General features: G+C 47.3%; 1 protein-coding gene across 3 annotated transcripts in view; it reads right to left on the reverse strand.

Moving 5' to 3' along the window:
• The window catches only part of LOC140390075 (ephrin type-B receptor 1), a 741,967-nt gene that overhangs the window by 430,434 nt on the left and 291,647 nt on the right, over window positions 1-19,886 (reverse strand). For all 3 annotated transcript variants that reach the window (XM_072474951.1, XM_072474953.1, XM_072474952.1), the window contains exon 3: window positions 1,030-1,711. In XM_072474951.1, coding sequence (XP_072331052.1) covers window positions 1,030-1,711 — 682 coding nt within the window. The remainder of the gene's footprint in view (window positions 1-1,029; window positions 1,712-19,886) is intronic.

A 19,886-nucleotide genomic window follows, 5' to 3' on the forward strand; every position in this document is an offset into this window, starting at 1 on the left:
AGGTAATGGACAGGGAGTGAACAGGGAGCCTAGGGCGGAGGAATGGGAGTGAGGGGTTGACTTTGGAGGCAGGTGGGGAGGAACAAAGTGGGTATGCACACAGGCCACCCACAGAATGATGTGCCACAATTCCTTCCCACCTTCTTTATCAGTTTGCTTAAAAAAATGCCCTTTCCCTCCTGCCCGCCTGTTCATGCCAATTGTGTCATGGCAAGGGCAGCATAATATTTTGGTCAATTGGCTTCTTAACAAGCTCAGTCGCCCATTGGTTCTTTGTTTCAAAATGGTGGGTGTGCTGCTGATTTCAGCACCTGCTTGCCTACTGTATTATGGCACTGGGTTGGGAGTGGGCAGGTAAGTGGTGAGCGAGTCACCCGTCATACTTTACATGCCTCCTGTTGAGGTTGTGCAATTGGGGTGGGGGGGGGGGGGGGGGGGGGGGTGGATGCGTGATATATCCAGCCCCATTTGTGAGACCTTCATAATCTTTTTATAATTTTCCAAAGGGTTTGCTGTTTCTTTGTAAGATGTTTTGGACTTATATATGGCTGCAATATAAACCACATTGTAGTGTTCTATAGTGAAACGCATGCTAAAATAATGGTGCAGTATGAGTCACAGGGTAGAATAACAATGGATGAAACATATATATTTTAAATATACACAATGTATGTAAAATATATGCACAGTGCATGGTGGGGGCGGGTGTACGGCTGTGCTGCAATGCGCCTGTTCGTTACTTCCACCCCACAATCTGGTCTATCTGGTACTCTCAGGATGGCTATTCTGTAACACCCTATTGAGTGGCGTCAAGCACAATGGCTCTGCCCTACTGGCTCCTTGCCAAATATGAAGATAGCTGTTGTCAAAATAAAGCAACAGGTAAACGATCTTTTCCCCTATGAGATCATATGACAAATTAACAATGTGCCAAAACACCAAAGGGGGCAGACAAAGTTTGCAAAAGGAAACATGTGTTAATGTTCGCTGTTATCCCCATTGTCTCATACATGCATGTCATAGTCTTACCTCTGCAAGCCATTGCCTTTTCTGGCTCGTAGCCTGCCTTACAGGTACAGCTCCCGATCGGCACCATCCATTCTCCATCACCATTGCAGTAGAGTTTGATCGGCACGTCAACCTCCTTAGCATTCTGCACACAGGTGCCCATGGCGATGACCAGTGAGGTACTCTCTGTGCCCGTCATGGTCTCAGCGAAGGTGGCGTAGTTCTGAATGACTCTTGGGCATTTCTTGAAAAAGACCCGGACGGAGAGCAGGGACATGCAGGCACCATAGTCTTGAAAGGCCAGGTAAAAGCCATTCTTGCTCAGAGGTCCAAAGCTGCGGATTTCGGTGTTAACCTTCATCAGCCTGCCGCCAAAGTCCACCTGGGAGAAGCTTTCATCCGCAGCAATGGTGTCCACCTTGAGGTACGGCATCTCGGCCCACAGGGCTGCGCCTTGGACATTCAGACCAGAGTCAGTCTCATAGTAGTACAAATTGAATGTTTCTTTGCAGGAGCCTGGGACATTAGGTATGCTGCTGCAGTCACGCACAGTAAATCTCATCTCCACATAAATGCGCTGGGCACCCTTGCGGTTGACAAAGGTGGTCCACAGCCAGTTATTTTGGTTGGATTCAAAGACATTGCAGACCTGATAGGTACGGATGGTATTGAGGTTTTCATCATAGCCACTCACCTCTTCCCACTGCAAGGAAACAAAAAGAAAAGACAAGATAAGATGTCACCAAGTCAGTAGAGTCATGGTCAGGTTTAGAGCTTCCTCATGTCTACATGGCTAGTGTAAAATATTCTGCATTGAGTACTGAGACACAGACTATCTAAAGTGTCAACCTTTTATTCCGGGACCACTCAGAAATAGATTCTCCCATGGGAAAGTTACGATCAGTTTCTGCAAAGGGCGATTCTTACGATTTGATTGCCTGTTTTCCTGTCCAAAATTAGCAGCAACTTGTACTCAATATATTACTTTTGTGATGAATATCACACTAACCACAGAGTTGGTTAAAATATAAAAGCTTTTGAAAGAATTAAAGAGTTGAAGCTGGTGCATAGCGTGTCGATCACAAGTAACATAATATCAATGAAATACAATTATCTTTCAGAATCCATAATACACGTTGAAAAGGAAACATACCTCGGCCTTAGACTAATTACATTGTCTCAAACAATCAAAGTATATGAAGGGCATAAATTAGAAGGACCTTGATTTGACAAACATAAATCCATTTGAAAAAGGCAAATGTAGCCGAAAGAAAGAGGCCCATAAGAGATAACAGAACAGAATCATTTTTCAAGTAACCTTTCTTGTTCGACCATCTGTTAAAACTGTTGACACTCAAACCATTATTAAAAGAAAGATCAATAGCCTTCTGAAGACCGATTGTCAGTAAGAACAAATAAAACTGCAAACATAACCGGTTAACTTTGTAATAACATGGGGCAGCACGGTGGCACAGTGGTTAGCATTGCTGCCTACGCGCTGAGGATTTGGGTTCGAATCGCGGCCCTGGGTCACTGTCCGTGTAGAGTTTGCACATTCTCCCCGTATCTGCATGGGTTTCACCCCCACAACCCAAAAGATGTGCAGGTTAGGTGGATTGGCCACACTAAATTGCCCCTTAATTGGAAAAAAATAATTGGGTACTCTAAATTTATTTTTCAAACTTTGTTATAACATGATATAGATTGCTTACAATAGAGATAAGGAACATTAGGCTATTATAGAGATGGGAAGGAAAACATATATAAGGGACAGATTCGGACGAATCGCTATTATAGAGATGGGAAGGAAAACATATAAGGGACAGATTCGGACGAACCAATACTCCTTTCCTGCAGCTCTCAGGGAAGGGGAGAGCGGGGAGTCAAGTTTCTGTTCCCTGCCTGTTTCGTCAAACAAGTCTCTCGAGACTTTTGTGAGTATGTGTTTATTACTCTTGTAAGGAGTGTCTTTTAAATCCTTGCCTGACCCTTGTTTCCCTTCTAATTTCTGTTGTGCTGGATTCCACAATTCTACAGATTTTGGTTTTAGGCTGAAGTACCCCCCATCTCATGTGCCTTTTGGACTGGCCCAAGCACTCCCCTCGGTCCAATATGCTATTTTGAGTGGTCCAGTGATGCCATTTTGATGGACTTGGTTAACTGTTCTGTAATTCTGGGACTTGTTCAGTTTTCGATTTTGATTGGTAGAGTGCTTCAGAGGTTTCTGGGATGAAGGAGTGCAGGTTCCATTTTAAAATTCAGGTCTGCTTACACCTGCACAGGAGCAGGAACAGGTTTGACTCCTTCTCTATCAGATCTCTACCTGGTGATTTAAATCCTTTTCAACCAGCCTGTGAAGAGTCCACTCCTGATTAAGAGGTGAAGCTAAATCAGATCTCTCTCTCACATCTGATGACTTGTGTTTAAATAGCTTCCTCTTTCTACACAGCTGTGAGCCAGTGACAAATAGTCATTTCTATTCCGATTAGGTAATTGTGAAGCCAGAACTCTGAATTCTCTCTCACTTGTCGGATTCTTCTTGAAGGTTCAGGAAAAATACCTTCCCTCTGCAGTCAGGTTAACCTGCAGGAGGACCAGTCCGGCACCACATGCAGGCAGAGGGGCTATTTGAAGACCCATTTAAAACTCTCATGTTGAGAACTCTAGATTTAACTCAGTGAGACTGATAGTCCATCTGTTGGATGCAAGTTGGAATTGAACAGACTTGAGGGGGATCTTCTGTATGAAAGCTCAGATCAGTAGAAGTGAAGTATTACAGCCTGAGGGTTCAAATTGAAGGTTCAGCCAGATGCTCCGATCCAATCAGTGGATTTCAACACTTTGTGTCCAAGAAGATCATATCACAACCTCGGCAGCAAAGATACTCATCTCCCATTTAATCACAGTTTTTTGACCCTTCCCCACTGTGTCTGTCTTGTGAATGTGTGTGTGTGTGTGTGGGAGGAGCGTGGTGTGGTGTTAGGGGAATAATTAGATTAGCAGACCATTGTTATATTATTGCTGTTAAATGTTGATCTATTTGCCTGTTATAAATAAACAATTTTTAATGTTTTACTTACAAACCTGTTGCATGCAAGTCATTGGAGCAGTCAATGGTCAAAGATCTCAGGAAAATATTCAAATTATTGGTGAATTCACTTATGTTGGGACTCTGGGATTTGTGAGGCTGGAATTGACTGATCACTCACCCAGGGTGTCATAACATTATTAAAATTGTTTTAGTTGCCGATACGTTTAGATATCAATGCCTAAGTATATCTTCCTTGTAATAATGATAAACTGTTGGGCAGCACGGTGGCACAGTGGTTAGCAGTGTTACCTACGGTGCTGAGGACCCGGGTTCGAATCCCAGCCCTGGGTCACTGTCCGTGTGGAGTTTGCACATTCTCCCTGTGTCTGTGTGGGTTTTGCCCCCACAACTTAAAAGATGTGCAGGATAGGTGGATTGGCCATGCTAAATTGCCCCTTAATTGGAAAAAATAAGATTGACCTTTTGTAGACTAACTCTGATTTTACTTTAAAATGTTTGTAATAAAACCCCACTTAAAATAACTGTACATGTTAAGCTGAATAAGATAAAAATTCCTAGACATTCATTAAGATGTCCTAAGCGACAAGGATTCACACTGAAACAGTAATGATTTAGTATTGAGCGACATACTTGAAGATTCCCCCACCAGAACCTAACTGAAAGCTATTCAACAAATTTTAAAGCTGGAAGTGTAATCTCCTTCCAGTGAGAGCTGTTCTGTTTTGTATGGGAAGATAACTTTCCCTCTTTCGGTGGCTTCGTCAGAAGCAGACTATTAAGATAAATTGTCCGGGTCAGAAATCCTAAATCATTTGCAGCTTTAACATATTAAAACAGGAGTGCTATCAGACAAAACGTAGCACTGAGCTCGACGAGGAGATACAGGAATAGGTGGCCAAAATCTTGGTGAAAGAAGCAAATTTTAGAGAATACCTTCATGGGAGGAGAGAGATGAAAGAGGTTTAAGGAGGGAAATTTTGGGCTTCGGGCCAAGGCAGTTGAAGGCACAGCTCGGATGATAGCAGATATTTTGGATTGCTGTAGGGTTAGTGGTTACAAGGATAGGGCAGGATGAGAACTGGACAAGTGGCTTTTAACTGAGGTTTTGGAATTAAAATTCCCAGATACCCTCAGGCTTGAAGCTTAGGTTAGCGAGTGCAAATTGCATTCACTCGCCTGAAATCAGGCTAGAACACAAGGGGCAAACTGAGTGATGAAGAGGGAATGCCAGAATACCGGAAATATTCAGCAGGTTATGGCAGCATCTGAGAAGAGAAACACAGTTCCTGTTTCAAGCCTGTGATCTTCATTCAGAACTGGGTTAGGGTTAGCGATGTGATGGGTCTCAGGAAAGGGTGGGTGGGGCGAGGACAGGTCTGTGATCGGGTGAAAGGCAGGATGGATTGAATGACAGAAAATGTTAATCCAAAGGCCAAAGGATGATGGGACAAAAAGTGAAATAAAGGAAAAAAGTAATGCCAAAAAAGATATGCGAAAGACTGGAAGGAAAAAAGAGAAAAGCTAAAATAAGCAAAGAAGAGGAAACAAAATGGAGCAGAGATCATGGTCTAAAATTGTGGAACAGTTACTCTGTTTCTCCTCTACACATGCGACCATTTTCTGCTTTTATTTCAGATTTCTAGCATCCGCAGTATTTTGCTTTCCAATGAGTATTCAACATCCTGGTTTATGCTGTGCCCAAGTTTACAATGTAGGTGTGTTCATAGAATCCCTACAGTGCAGAAGGAGGCCATTTGGCCCACCGAGTCTGTACCGGCCCTTGTTCCTATAGGGCACCCTACCTAGGTCCAATCCCCCACTCCTAGCCCCGTAATCCCATCTAACGTTTTGGGCAATTTAGCATGGCCTAACCTGCACATCTTTGGACTGTGTATTGGAAGGTTTCACCCCTTGACCTCACAGCTCCAAGGCCCTTTATTTTCCTCCTTCAGCCTCCAATATCTTTACAAATAATAAACAAAAGTGCTCAAATAAAATATTTTTATAAACGCAACATGTCTATTATTTTTCTCCTCGGTTGCTCACAGGAGTGTCCACAGGGTTAAACCTTAATTTCCTTCGGAATCCTGGACAATCATGGAAGTTTGCATTTTTTGAACAGGGGGTGCCGAAAACTTTGGGGAACTGTGCTAAGGGACAATAATCAAGTCCGACATTGGGGATTGAACCAATGGTCTCCTTGTACAGAGGCAACTGGGCAAAGGTGACACTCTTTTGCTTCCCAATTGATATTTGTTGGGCTTCCTCGCACATCTATCTCTCATTCCCAGCTGCACCCAAGCCCATCACACATGGGTTTCCTCTATTCTCAATCTTCAGCACCACTACCAGGCAGACATTGTCAGGCATAAGAACATAAGTAATAGGGGCAGGAGTAGTCCATTCAGCCCCTCGAGCCTGCTCCGCCATTGAATAAGATTATGGCTAATCTGATTGTAGCTTTAAACCCATAGTCCTGCCTGTCTTTGATTCCCTTGTCAAACAAAAGTCGAACATCTGTCTAACTCAGTCAGTAATTCAGGGTTTAGTGTTCAAGGAAGAGAATCCGGAAACAATGCCAAGAGCTGGATTAATGCCAGGCACACAGCGTGTGTGGAATAAAATTTTAAATACAGCGAACCACAGTTTGATTCCCCTTTTTTCACTTATGGGTGGGAGGGGGTTCTGGGCACGAGAAGAGGTCAGGATGAGGGAGTGCTGGGAGCTGAAGAGGGGCTTGGGGAGAAAAGAGGGGGGAGAGGAGAGGATAATAGGGTCTTTAATATGTCAAAACAGGTCATTAACAAAGGTGGGGTTTATGAGATAACCTCAAAGATTCCGGTGCCAACCTCTTCCTTCTTCTACATTCATTCCTTGTATTAACTATGACCGTGAGGGTGAAATATTGAGCAATGGATATTCAATGCTTGCTTATCACTATTGACTATCACAAAATAATCCCCACTTCAGCAATCGGATACTTGAATATATCCCAATCCGGTTAGCAGGTGATAAGTAATATCACTCATTGGATACCCTCTCATTAAGAAACATTATCTGGCTCTACTTAAAGTTTATTCCTGCAATGACTGCAATAATTACACTCCAAACATGTCGTTTGTAAGCATTAATGTGATTTTTACGATCTAACAAGGAATTATGCTGCGGGCTGTTCCAACAGGAACGTTTTTTTCATCCACACAATGGAATTAATCATGGAGCTTGCAGCCGGCACAATCTTTTATTTATTTATTTGCCTTGCAATTGAACTGTTTGTTTTCAGTGGGCAATTAATGTTAATTTGCCTCGAATCAATAAGCACTGCTTTTCAACTGCCGAGGAAAATATAGGGAAGCTAATTTTGTTTTAATGGCATCTGTACAAAAAAATATAGACTGTGCCGACATTTTAGGAGGGAAGATAATTGTCTGGCAAATCAGTGGCATTTAGTGACTCTTGAACAATTTCATTGAAATCTGTGTTTATTGTCATAAACTCTGTCCTCCTGAGAACCCCATGGGAAGCAGTCATTGTGAGCTTTGTTGCATAAACAGATAATGTTAAACCTCTCCAGGTTGAAACAAGGAGTTTTAGTGTCCCTGGAGCACCTACACTCATGTTTTCTCCGCCTCCGCTTGAAGGATGGGGCATTTGAAGGAAGATCTGCAAATCCTTCTCCAGAGAATTGAACACGTAATCCAGATGACACCCCCAGTGTGGCACTAAGGGAGCGCAGCATCCTTGGAGGTGGCATCTCTTAAACCCAGGCTCCATTTGCTCTCTCGAATAAAAAAGATCCCGGGGGGATTCTCCAGTTCCCCAGCTGCGTGTTTCTTGGTGCCGAGCCTTTCGCCGGTGGTGGGGTACTCTACTCCAACCGCTGTCAATGAGATTTCCCACTGAAGTCACCCCACGTTGCTGGGAAACCCACGGCCACGGGTGAGCTGCCGACGGGAAAAGAGAATCCCAACAGCGGGAGAATTCCGGCCCCCATGTCACCATTCTTAAGAAGAGCAGGGAAGTTTTCTTGCTGTCCAAGTCAATATTTAACCCTCAATCAACATCAATAAGTTCAGCGACTAGGACAGGGAGATTCAGACGGTGCCAAACGCAAGCCCGGGGATAGGATGGGTGAGGGATGGGTGGGGGAGGGGGGGTGCTGGGGGCAGCTCTAAATGGAGTTTCTTGTCCTCCCCAAGTCTGAACAGCCAGTAGCAGAGCTACAGACTTGGATGGCTGACATTAAAAACATTGAGGTCATAAGATTGGAGTTCTGAACTTTTATAAAGCTGGGCCTGGATTCTCCATAAATGGAGCTATGTCCCCACACCTGCATAAAATTGGTGGCCTTTCATCACACCAGACTTTCCATATAAAAATTTACAGTGATTCTCCTACCTGCAGGGGCTGGCAGGGCCCCGGGGTGCTTCTCACAGCTTTGGCTGCGGATACGGGCCCACGCACTTCCAGCCGGGAGTCCGCAGAATCGATCTTTACGCGGGAATCGTAGCCGGTGCTGCTCCCGCAATTCTCTGGTCCTCAGAGAATTGCTCGCGCACGGATGGCGTGGCTGGGGGGGCCATTGACAGAGGCCTCCCCCAGTGATTCTCTGGGCAAAACTGTCCTGCAGCGGCCGCGCCATGGCGGACACGGACCACGGACCGACATCAACAATGTACCCCCCGCCCCCCCCCCCCGAGATGGCGCAAGCCCGTGGATCCGAGCCGCCCGATTGTTGCCCCGGCAGCTCATGAGGCCCCCTCCGGTGCTCAATCCCTCCGCCCACCGCTCCCCACCAGGGCGGCCGTGGGCTGAGTCCGCAGCCGCCACCCGAGGTTCCCGACTGGCAATACGTGGTTAGAACCACGCCGTCGGGAACTCAGCCAGTTTTGCCCGGAGAATCACTGGGGGAGGCCTCTGTCAATGGCCCCCCAGCTGCGCCATCTGCGCGCGAGCAAATCTCTGGTGACCGGAGAATGGCGGGAGCAGCACCGGCTACGATTCCCGCGTTAAGATCGATTCTCCACCCCCGTGCCAAATGCGATTTTATCGCGGGGCTGCGGAGAATCCCACCCCTGGTCTGTCAAGTTGGTCTCACTGAGTTGTTGTGCTGCTGCGGCTGACCGTCAGGCAGTTTGGTAGCTCTGATATTTTTGAAATGCCGGACAATTGAACAAAGAGGGGGAGGGATGAGGGAGGTGTCGGAGGGCTGTTGGAGGAGTGGATGTTGATCGGACGCTTTTGGAGGGGTGGGGAAGATCGGGGGTTGTTGGAGGAGTGGGGAGAGATTGGATTCTGTTGGAGGGATGGGGGAAGGTGTGCAGTGGGCGTGTTGGGGGATTTGGCATGGCATGAACTGGGGGTGTAACTCTTTATTGCTATTGGAGTTTCTTATTTATTCATGACATTTTTCCATTTCAGGCTGTACGTTCACAATGCACAACACAATTTATATGACAGCTTATGGCAGAAGGGGAGACAATCTCATTCCTGAGTTAAGGCCGTACTGAATTGATGTACCATGTAACATTCTTCCCTCTAAAATTCAGATCAGCAATTCACTCTACTGTACATTTTTTCCTAAGCTGCTGGTAGATGTCTGATTGAAAAACCCTGGGGATAGTGTCATCAGCAAAACAGGGAAGGTGCCATTTATGGTGCATTGTGGGTTGGCACTAGAGAAGTCAGAATGGTATGGTTGTATTAACTACAGAATTGAGTTGTTTTGTAAATATAGTGATTTTTCTTTGTGGCCACTTTCCTAATGTCAGTTGATTGCGCTGTGATTAATTATCCATAAGGAATCAGCATTGGTCCTTCGATTTCACCATTGCTACTGTCACTCTGTTTACTGTATACAGATTTACAGGAAAGAAAAAAACTACTCTTATAAAGCATCCATCACAATGTCTCAAATCACTTCACTGCCAATTCAGTACTTTTGAGTTGTCGTCACTGATATAATGTTATGGAATGGCAGAGCAGGTTCAAAGGGCTGAATGGCTTTCTCAGCTACTAGTACGTATGTTCCCATGTCATTTTGGCTGGATGAGATGAGCTGGGTTGGATGGCCTTTGGCATCCATAATTATCTTGCAGACAGAGGATGGGATTATGGCTGGAGTTTTGTTTATTTTGTTGCGAATGGAAGTTTGTTGTGAGGGGTGTTTGTGGGCTGCAATTGTCAAAACAGGAGTTCATAATGAGCTGTATGTAACCTGTTCCATCCTGCACAGGATTCTCAAAAAGTAATTTCCATTGACTTCAATCTTGTCCATATGCCTATTTTATTTATACAACCCAATCTTGGCACTTTTATGAGATCTTTGAGCTATTGAAATATGATAAAATTGTGGTGCATAGTAAATATTGAAAATATATTGTAGTGAGAAGCAACAACCAACAAAATGTTCTGATTTATTGATCAAGAAAACACAGATAGAATTGTGAACCATTCAATCTGTCTTCTGGCCTCTTAAAAGTTGTGTTGCACAGAGACACCTGAACATTCCAATGCTTCTCACTGACATTGAAGACCTATGTTGTTCAAATATTCCACATTGTTGTTAAGGAGTCATTGATCTTCCTACCCTGTGAGATTACTGATTAAATAGAATCCGATTACACCTCTTCTACGAAATAGTTTTATTGAATAATATCATGCACCCAGGCAGGAGAAAGTCATCTAATTCTTCTGCAGAATGGAAAGGATATTGTGCTTTATCTGTGTTGCCAATATTGGAGTTTGCTGTGTCCAAATTGACTGCTGCATTTCCTATATTACAATGGTGGCTGCCCCTCAAAGTGTAATTGATGGCTGTAAATGGGGACAGCCTGAGGTCCAGGTAAGCAAAGAGCCAGGTACAAAGCCATGCCACCAACTGCAAGGACACGTGCAGCAGCATAGATCTGGCACAACAGTAATATTGGCAGGTTGAAGCCTTAAACCTACTCCCACCTTCCTTTGACTGCTGCAATGTAGATATATTGGAATTATGCCAAGAAGGGGTTTGTTGATTGACCTTCATAGCAACCCATCGCAAGTACTACCATCTCAATGTCAACAACCGTTAGCCTGGGGGCTGTTCTGTCACGAGACCAGACTCACGAGAGAACACAAGAATGGTTTACAGCAGCTTTCATGACCACAGGCTGTCTCAAAGCACTTCACAACCAATGAGACAATTTTGAAGTTTAGTCATTGTTGTATTGTGAGAAAGGTGGCAGCCAATTTGCACATAGCAAACTCCCACAGAACAACAACGAGATAATAGTCAGATAATCATTTAATGATGCTGGTTGAGGGATAAATATTTGCCAGGACACTGAACAGAACTCCCTTACTGTTCTTCAAAAAGGTGCCATGAGACTTTTTACTTTGACCTGAGAATCAGACAAAGCCTTGGTTTAAGGCAGCATGGTAGCACAGTGGTGAGCACAGTTGTTTCACAGCTCCAGGTTCGATTCCCAGCTTGGGTCACTGTCTTTGCGGAGTCTGCATGTTCTCCCAGTGTCTGCGGGGATTTCCTCCCGGTGCTCCGGTTTCCTCCCACAGTCCAAAGATGTGCAGGTTAGGTGGATTGGCCATGATAAATTGCCCTCAGTGTCCAAAAAGGTTAGGTGGGGTTACTGGGATGGGGTGGAGGCATGGGCTTAAGTGGGGTGCTCATTCCAAGGGCCGGTGCAGACTCGATGGACTGAATGGCCTCATTCTGCACTGTAAATTCTATGATTCTAAGGCCTTTTTTAAATGATTGCACTTCCAGTGCTGTAACAGTCCCTCATTACTGCATTGTACGTTCAACCTAGATTTTGTCCCGGGGTCCCTGGAATCCACAACTTTCTACCTCAGGAGCTGGGAATTTCAGCACGAACCACATGTGGCACATCCTTCCTCTTCACCTTCACCCATCATACCTGATTCCACATCTCTTGGCTGCCAATGAATGAATACATCTGTTGATCATTTCTTTTTTTTAAATATTTTATTGAAAATTTTTGGTCAACCAACACAGTACATTGTGCATCCTTTACACAATATTATAACAACACAAATAACAATGACCTATTTTATAAACAAAACAAAACAAAACAAACAAAAAAAAGAATAAATAATAAATAACAAAAATGAAAACTAACCCTAATTGGCAACTGCCTTATCACAAGTAACACTCTCCAAAAATATAATTTAACAGTCCAATATATAATTATCTGTAGCAACGACCTATACATATTATACAGTATATATTAACAACCCTGAGAGTCCTTCTGGTTCTTCCTCCCCCCTCCCCCCCCGATCCTGGGCTGCTGCTGCTGCCTTCTTTTTTCCATTCCATCTATCTTTCTGCGAGGTATTCGACGAACGGTTGCCACCGCCTGGTGAACCCTTGAGCCGACCCCCTTAGAACGAACTTAATCTGCTCTAGCTTTATAAACCCTGCCATGTCATTTATCCAGGTCTCCACCCCAGGGGCTTGGCTTCTTTCCACATTAACAATATCCTGCGCCGGGCTACTAGGGACGCAAAGGCCAAAACATCGGCCTCTCTCGCCTCCTGCACTCCCGGCTCTTGTGCAACCCCAAATATAGCTTGGTTCAACCCGGACCCCCACTACTTTTGAAAGCACCTTTGTCACCCCCATCCAAAACCCCTGTAGTGCCGGGCATGACCAAAACATATGGGTATGATTCGCTGGGCTTCTCGAGCACCTCGCACACCTATCCTCCACCCCCAAAAAATTTACTGAGCCGTGCTCCAGTCATATGCGCCCTGTGTAATACCTTAAACTGAATCAGGCTTAGCCTGGCACACGAGGACGACGAGTTTACCCTGCTTAGGGCATCTGCCCACAGCCCCTCCTCGATCTCCTCCCCCAGATCTTCTTCCCATTTCCCTTTTAGTTCTTCTACCATAGTCTCCCCTTCGTCCCTCATTTCCCTATATATATCTGACACCTTACCATCCCCCACCCATGTCTTTGAGATCACTCTGTCCTGCACCTCTTGTGTCGGGAGCTGCGGGAATTCCCTCACCTGTTGCCTCGCAAAAGCCCTCAGTTGCATATACCTGAATGCATTCCCTTGGGGCAACCCATATTTCTCGGTCAGCGCTCCCAGACTCGCGAACTTCCCATCCACAAACAGATCTTTCAGTTGCGTTATTCCTGCTCTTTGCCACATTCCATATCCCCCATCCATTCCCCCCGGGGCAAACCTATGGTTGTTTCTTATCGGGGACCCCCCCCCCAAGGCTTTCCCCTATGCCGTCTCCACTGTCCCCAAATCTTCAGTGGAGCCACCACCACCGGGCTTGTGGTGTAGTTCCTTGGTGAGAACGGCAATGGGGCTGTCACCATAGCCTGTAGGCTAGTCCCCCTACAGGACGCCCTCTCTAATCTCTTCCATGCCGCTCCCTCCTCCTCTCCCATCCACTTAATCACCATTGAAATATTAGCGGCCCAATAATACTCACTTAGGCTCGGTAGTGCCAGCCGCCCCCTATCCCTGCTACGCTGTAAGAATCCCTTCCTCACTCTCGGGGCCTTCCCGGCCCACACATAACCCATGATGCTCTTTTCAATCCTTTTTTAAAAAGCCTTCGTGATCACCACCGGGAGGCACTGAAACACAAAGAGGAATCTCGGGAGGACCACCATCTTAACCGCCTGCACCCTCCCTGCCAGTGACAGGGATACCATATCCCATCTCTTGAAATCCTCCTCCATTTGTTCCACCAACCGCGTTAAATTTAACCTATGCAATGTGCCCCAATTCTTGGCTATCTGGATCCCCAGGTAACGAAAGTCCCTTGTTACCTTCCTCAACGGTAGGTCCTCTATTTCTCTACTCTGCTCCCCTGGATGCACCACAAACAACTCACTTTTCCCCATGTTCAATTTATACCCTGAAAAATCCCCAAACTCCCCAAGTATCCGCATTATTTCTGGCATCCCCTCCGCCGGGTCTGCCACGTATAGTAGCAAATCGTCCGCATACAAAGATACCCGGTGTTCTTCTCCTCCTCTAAGTACTCCCCTCCACTTCTTGGAACCCCTCAACGCTATCGCCAGGGGCTCAATCGCCAGTGCAAACAATAATGGGGACAGAGGGCATCCCTGCCTTGTCCCTCTATGGAGCCGAAAATATGCAGATCCCCGTCCATTCGTGACCACGCTCGCCATCGGGGCCCTATACAACAGCTGCACCCATCTAACATACCCCTCTCCAAAACCAAATCTCCTCAACACCTCCCACAAATAATCCCACTCCACTCTATCAAATGCTTTCTCGGCATCCATCGCCACTACTATCTCCGTTTCCCCCTCTGGTGGGGCCATCATCATTACCCCTAACAGCCTCCGTATATTCGTGTTCAGCTGTCTCCCCTTCACAAACCCAGTTTGGTCCTCGTGGACCACCCCCGGGACACATTCCTCTATTCTCATTGCCATTACCTTGGCCAGGATCTTGGCATCTACATTTAGGAGGGAAATAGGTCTATAGGACCCGCATTGTAGCGGGTCCTTTTCCATCTTTAAGAGAAGCGATGTCGTTGCTTCAGACATAGTCGGGGGCAGTTGTCCCCTTTCCTTTGCCTCATTAAAGGTCCTCGTCAATACCGGGGCGAGCAAGTCCACATATTTTCTATAGAATTCGACTGGGAATCCATCCGGTCCCGGGGCCTTTCCCGCCTGCATGCTCCTAATTCCTTTCACCACTTCTTCTACCTCGATCTGTGCTCCCAGTCCCACCCTTTCCTGCTCTTCCACCTTGGGAAATTTCAGCCGATCCAAAAAGCCCATCATTCTCTCCCTCCCATCCGGGGGTTGCGCTTCATATAATTTTTTATAAAATGTCTTGAACACTCCATTCACTCTCTCCGCTCCCCGCTCCATCTCTCCTTCCTCATCCCTCACTCCCCCTATTTCCCTCGCTGCTCCCCTTTTACTCAATTGGTGTGCCAGCAACCTGCTCGCCTTCTCCCCATATTCGTACTGTACACCCTGTGCCTTCCTCCATTGTGCCTCTGCAGTGCCCGTAGTCAGCAAGTCAAATTCTACATGTAGCCTTTGCCTTTCCCTGTACAGTCCCTCCTCCGGTGCTTCCGCATATTGTCTGTCTACCCTCAAAAGTTCTTGCAGCAACCGCTCACGTTCCTTCCTCTCCTGCTTCCCTTTATGTGCCCTTATTGATATCAGCTCCCCTCTAACCACCGCCTTCAACGCCTCCCAGACCACACCCACCTGGACCTCCCCATTATCATTGAGTTCCAAGTACTTTTCAATGCACCCCCTCACCCTTAGACACACCCCCTCATCTGCCATTAGTCCCATGTCCATTCTCCAGGGTGGGCGCCCTCCTGTTTCCTCCCCTATCTCCAAGTCTACCCAGTGTGGAGCGTGATCCGAAATGGCTATAGCCGTATACTCCGTTCCCCTCACCTTCGGGATCAACACCCTTCCCAGCACAAAAAAGTCTATTCGCGAGTAGACGTTATGGACATAGGAGAAAAACGAGAACTCCTTACTCCTAGGTCTGCTAAATCTCCACGGGTCTACACCTCCCATCTGCTCCATAAAATCTTTAAGTACCTTGGCTGCTGCCGTCCTCCTTCCAGTCCTGGACTTCGACCTATCCAGCCCTGGTTCCAACACCGTATTAAAATCTCCCCCCATTATCAGCTTTCCCATCTCTAGTTCCGGAATGCGTCCTAGCATCCGCCTCATAAAATTGGCATCATCCCAGTTCGGGGCATATACGTTTACCAAAACCACCGTCTCCCCCTGTAGTTTGCCACTCACCATCACGTATCTGCCCCCGTTATCCGCCACTATAGTCTTTGCCTCGAACATTACCCGCTTCCCCACTAATATAGCCACCCCCCTAGTTTTTCGCATCTAGCCCCGAATGGAACACCTGCCCCACCCATCCTTTGCGTAGCCTAACCTGGTCTATCAGTTTCAGGTGCGTTTCCTGTAACATAACCACATCTGCCTTAAGTTTCTTCAGGTGTGCGAGTACCCGTGCCCTCTTTATCGGCCCGTGCAGCCCTCTCACGTTCCACGTGATCAGCCGGGTTGGGGGGCTTCCTACCCCCCCCTTGTCGATTAGCCATCCCCTTTTTCCAGCTCCTCACCCGGTTCCCACGCAGCTGTATCTCCCCCAGGCGGTGCCCCCCCTGCCATCCCCTCCCATACCAGCTCCCCCCTCTCCCCAGCAGCAGCAACCCAGTAATTCCCCCCTCCCACCCCACCCGCTAGAACCCCCGCTAGCGTAATTACTCCCCCCATGTTGCTCCCAGAAGTCAGCAAACTCTGGCCGACCTCGGCTTCCCCCCGTGACCTCGGCTCGCACCGTGCGACGCCCCCTCCTTCCTGCTTCTCTATTCCCGCCATGATTATCATAGCGCGGGAACCAAGCCCGCGCTTCTCCCTTGGCCCCGCCCCCAATGGCCAACGCCCCATCTCCTCCACCTCCCCTCCTCCCCCCATCACCACCTGTGGAAGAGAGAAAAGTTACCACATCGCAGGATTAGTACATAAAACTCCTCTTTCCCCCCTTTTTAACCCCCCTCTTCGCCCCACCACTTTGTTCAAACGTTCTTTTTAATAACCCGCTCATTCCAGTTTTTCTTCCACAATAAAAGTCCACGCTTCATCCGCCGTCTCAAAGTAGTGGTGCCTCCCTCGATATGTGACCCACAGTGTTGCCGGTTGCAGCATTCCGAATTTTATCTTCTTTTTATGAAGCACCGCCTTGGCCCGATTAAAGCTCGCCCTCCTTCTCGCCACCTCCGCACTCCAGTCTTGATAAACGCGGATCACCGCGTTCTCCCATTTACTGCTCCGAGTTTTCTTTGCCCATCTCAGGACCATTTCTCTATCCTTAAAACGGAGGAATCTCACCACTATGGCTCTGGGAATTTCTCCTGCTCTCGGTCCTCGCGCCATCACTCGGTATGCTCCCTCCACCTCCAACGGACCCGCCGGGGCCTCCGCTCCCATTAACGAGTGCAGCATCGTGCTCACATATGCCCCGACGTCCGCTCCCTCCTCACCTTCAGGAAGACCAAGAATCCTCAGGTTGTTCCTCCTTGCGTTGTTCTCCAGTGCCTCCAGCCTTTCCACACATCATTTCTGATGTGCCTCATGCGTCTCCGTCTTCACCACCAGGCCCTGTATGTCGTCCTCATTCTCGGCTGCCTTTGCCTTCACGACCCGAAGCTCCCGCTCCTGGGTCTTTTGTTCCTCCTTTAGCCCTTCGATCGCCTGTAGTATCGGGGCCAACAGCTCTTTCTTCATTTCCTTTTTGAGCTCTTCCACACAGCATTTCAAGAACTCTTGTTGTTCAGGGCCCCATGTTAAACTGCCACCTTCCGACGCCATCTTGGTTTTTGCTTGCCTTCCTTGCCGCTGTTCTAAAGGATCCACTGCAATCCGGCCACTTTCTCCTCCTTTTTTCATCCGTATCCAGGGGGGATCCCCTTCTGGTTTACCGCACAGTGTTTTTAGCCGTCAAAATTGCCGTTGGGGCTCCTATCAAGAGCCCAAAAGTCCGTTTCACCGGCAGCTGCCGAAACGTGCGACTCAGCTGGTCATCCCCGCACCCGGAAGTCCCTCCTGTGTGCCAGTATTTCTGGGATCAGGGATCATTTCTAAGCAACTTTACAATATTAGTCACCCTATAACCTTTTCACTCTCCCTGTCACTGCGACATTTTTCACTCAGATGAATAATTAAGCAAATAGATTGCAACAACAATTTGAGTGCTGTGAAGCCATCACCAACCATCCCAAACAATCCCCACTACTCAGCTCTACAATAGGACCTGACAGCTAACCCAATGAATTCACTTCCACTTGTAGCTTTGGTCATGTTTAGGAAGAAACAAATACAATACCCACTGCCTTCTGCTTCTGTCATACTGCCAGTATTGAACTTGTTAAGCAGTGCACACAGTTCGCTGTGGGTTTTCACTCTACTAATCTAAGTGTGCTTACTATAACTAACTAGACCAGACTAGCTCTGAGCCACGTGTAGAAGGTGCTAACTGATATATACACCCTGACTGTCACTACAGTTGTCACCAGTGGAAAGAGGCAGAGTGCTGATGCCTCGTGTGTTTTATAGTGGGAGACCACCCTCTAGTGTTCTGCCTGGTGATTGGTTGTGTTCTGTCCTGTGTGTTGATTGGCTGTACTGGGTGTCTGTCACTGCCTGTTTGTATCTCATTATGTGCATGAGTGCATATCATGACATCCCCCCCTTTTTAAAAAGAATGTTGGTTGCTTGGAGCATATGTGACTGTATTTATATGTATGACTATTTACATTAAATGCCGAGTGGATGAATATATATATATAAGAGATGTCTAGCGTGCAGATACAGAACAAAATTTACAAGATAAATGTCCACAAGTCCAATCTTTGGGGCTTGCGTTTGATCCTTGTCAACCGCCTGAGAGGTGGAGGTGGGGACAACGTCGCCTTGATAGGCGGGATTGCTGCCAGATTGGTGGCCTCGTGGTGCGGGGTGTCTGGAGGAGGCATACCAACAGATGGAAAAGTAGGATCAGCTGGTGGGCAGGCAACTTTGCGGTGCCCTTCTGTTGCGCCTGACAATAGAGCCATCAGCCATACGAACTACAAACGATCTGGGAGCAGCCTGTCGAACAACAACAGCTGGAGCTGACCAGCCTCCATCAGGCAGCTTGATCCGAACAGCATCTTCCGGTAATAGCACAGGCAAATCGGTAGCATGAGCATCGTACGTCAGCTTTTGCCGTTTCCTGAGTTGCCGCACCTTTTGCAGCACTGGGAGGTGATCCAGGTCTGGTAAGTGTACGGCTGGAACAGTCGTCCGCAGGTCTCTATTCATGAGGAGTTGAGCCGGAGACATACGGGTGGACAGAGGGGTTGCCCTGTACGCCAACAGCGCAAGGTTGAAGTCAGAAGCAGAGTCTGCAGCCTTGCAGAGAAGTTGCTTCACTATGTGGACCCCTTTCTCAACCTTCCCGTTGGACTGCGGGTAGTGAGGGCTTGAGGTACTGTGTTTGAATTGGTACGACTTGGCGAAATTGGACCACTCTTGGCTGTGGAAGCAGGGATCATTGTCATCATGACAGTGAGTGGAATACCATGCCTGGCAAATGTCTCCTTGCAGGCTTTGATGACTGTCCTGGATGTGAGGTCTGATAGCCTCACAGCTTCCGGGTAATTTGAGAAGTAATCGATGATGAGCACATCGTCATGCCCATTGGCGTGAAAAAGGTCAATTCCCACCATGGACCACGGAGAGGTCACGATCTCATGTTGCTGGAGTGTTTCTCTTGTTTGAGCAGGCTGGAAACGCTGGCAGGTCGCACAATTGAGGACCATGTTGGATATGTCCTGGTTGATTCCAGGCCAATAGACAGCCTGCCGGGCCCTGCGCCTACACTTTTTGACACCGAGGTGTCCCTCGTGGATTTGTTTGAGCACTAAGCTGTGCAGACTGTGAGGAATAACGGTACGATCTAGCTTGAGGAGGATCCCCTCGAAGACTGTCAGATCGTCCTTCACATTAAAGAACTGAGGACATTGCCCTTTTTGCCAGCCATTTGCAAGGTGGTGCATTACACGCTGCAGAAGAGGGTCCTTGGCAGTCTCTTCACGAATGCTGATCACTCTTTCATCTGAGGCCGGGAGGTTGCTGGCACACAGCTGCACCTGTGCCTCAGTCTGGCAGATGAAGTCAACCTGTTCACAGGGCGAGGTGATGGAGCGGGATAGGGCATCTGCAATTATCAGCTCCTTGCCTGGTGTCTACACTAACTCAAAATTGTACCTT

The sequence above is a fragment of the Scyliorhinus torazame genome, chromosome 14 (genome assembly GCF_047496885.1).
Source record: "Scyliorhinus torazame isolate Kashiwa2021f chromosome 14, sScyTor2.1, whole genome shotgun sequence".
In the NCBI taxonomy this organism is placed as follows: domain Eukaryota; kingdom Metazoa; phylum Chordata; class Chondrichthyes; order Carcharhiniformes; family Scyliorhinidae; genus Scyliorhinus; species Scyliorhinus torazame.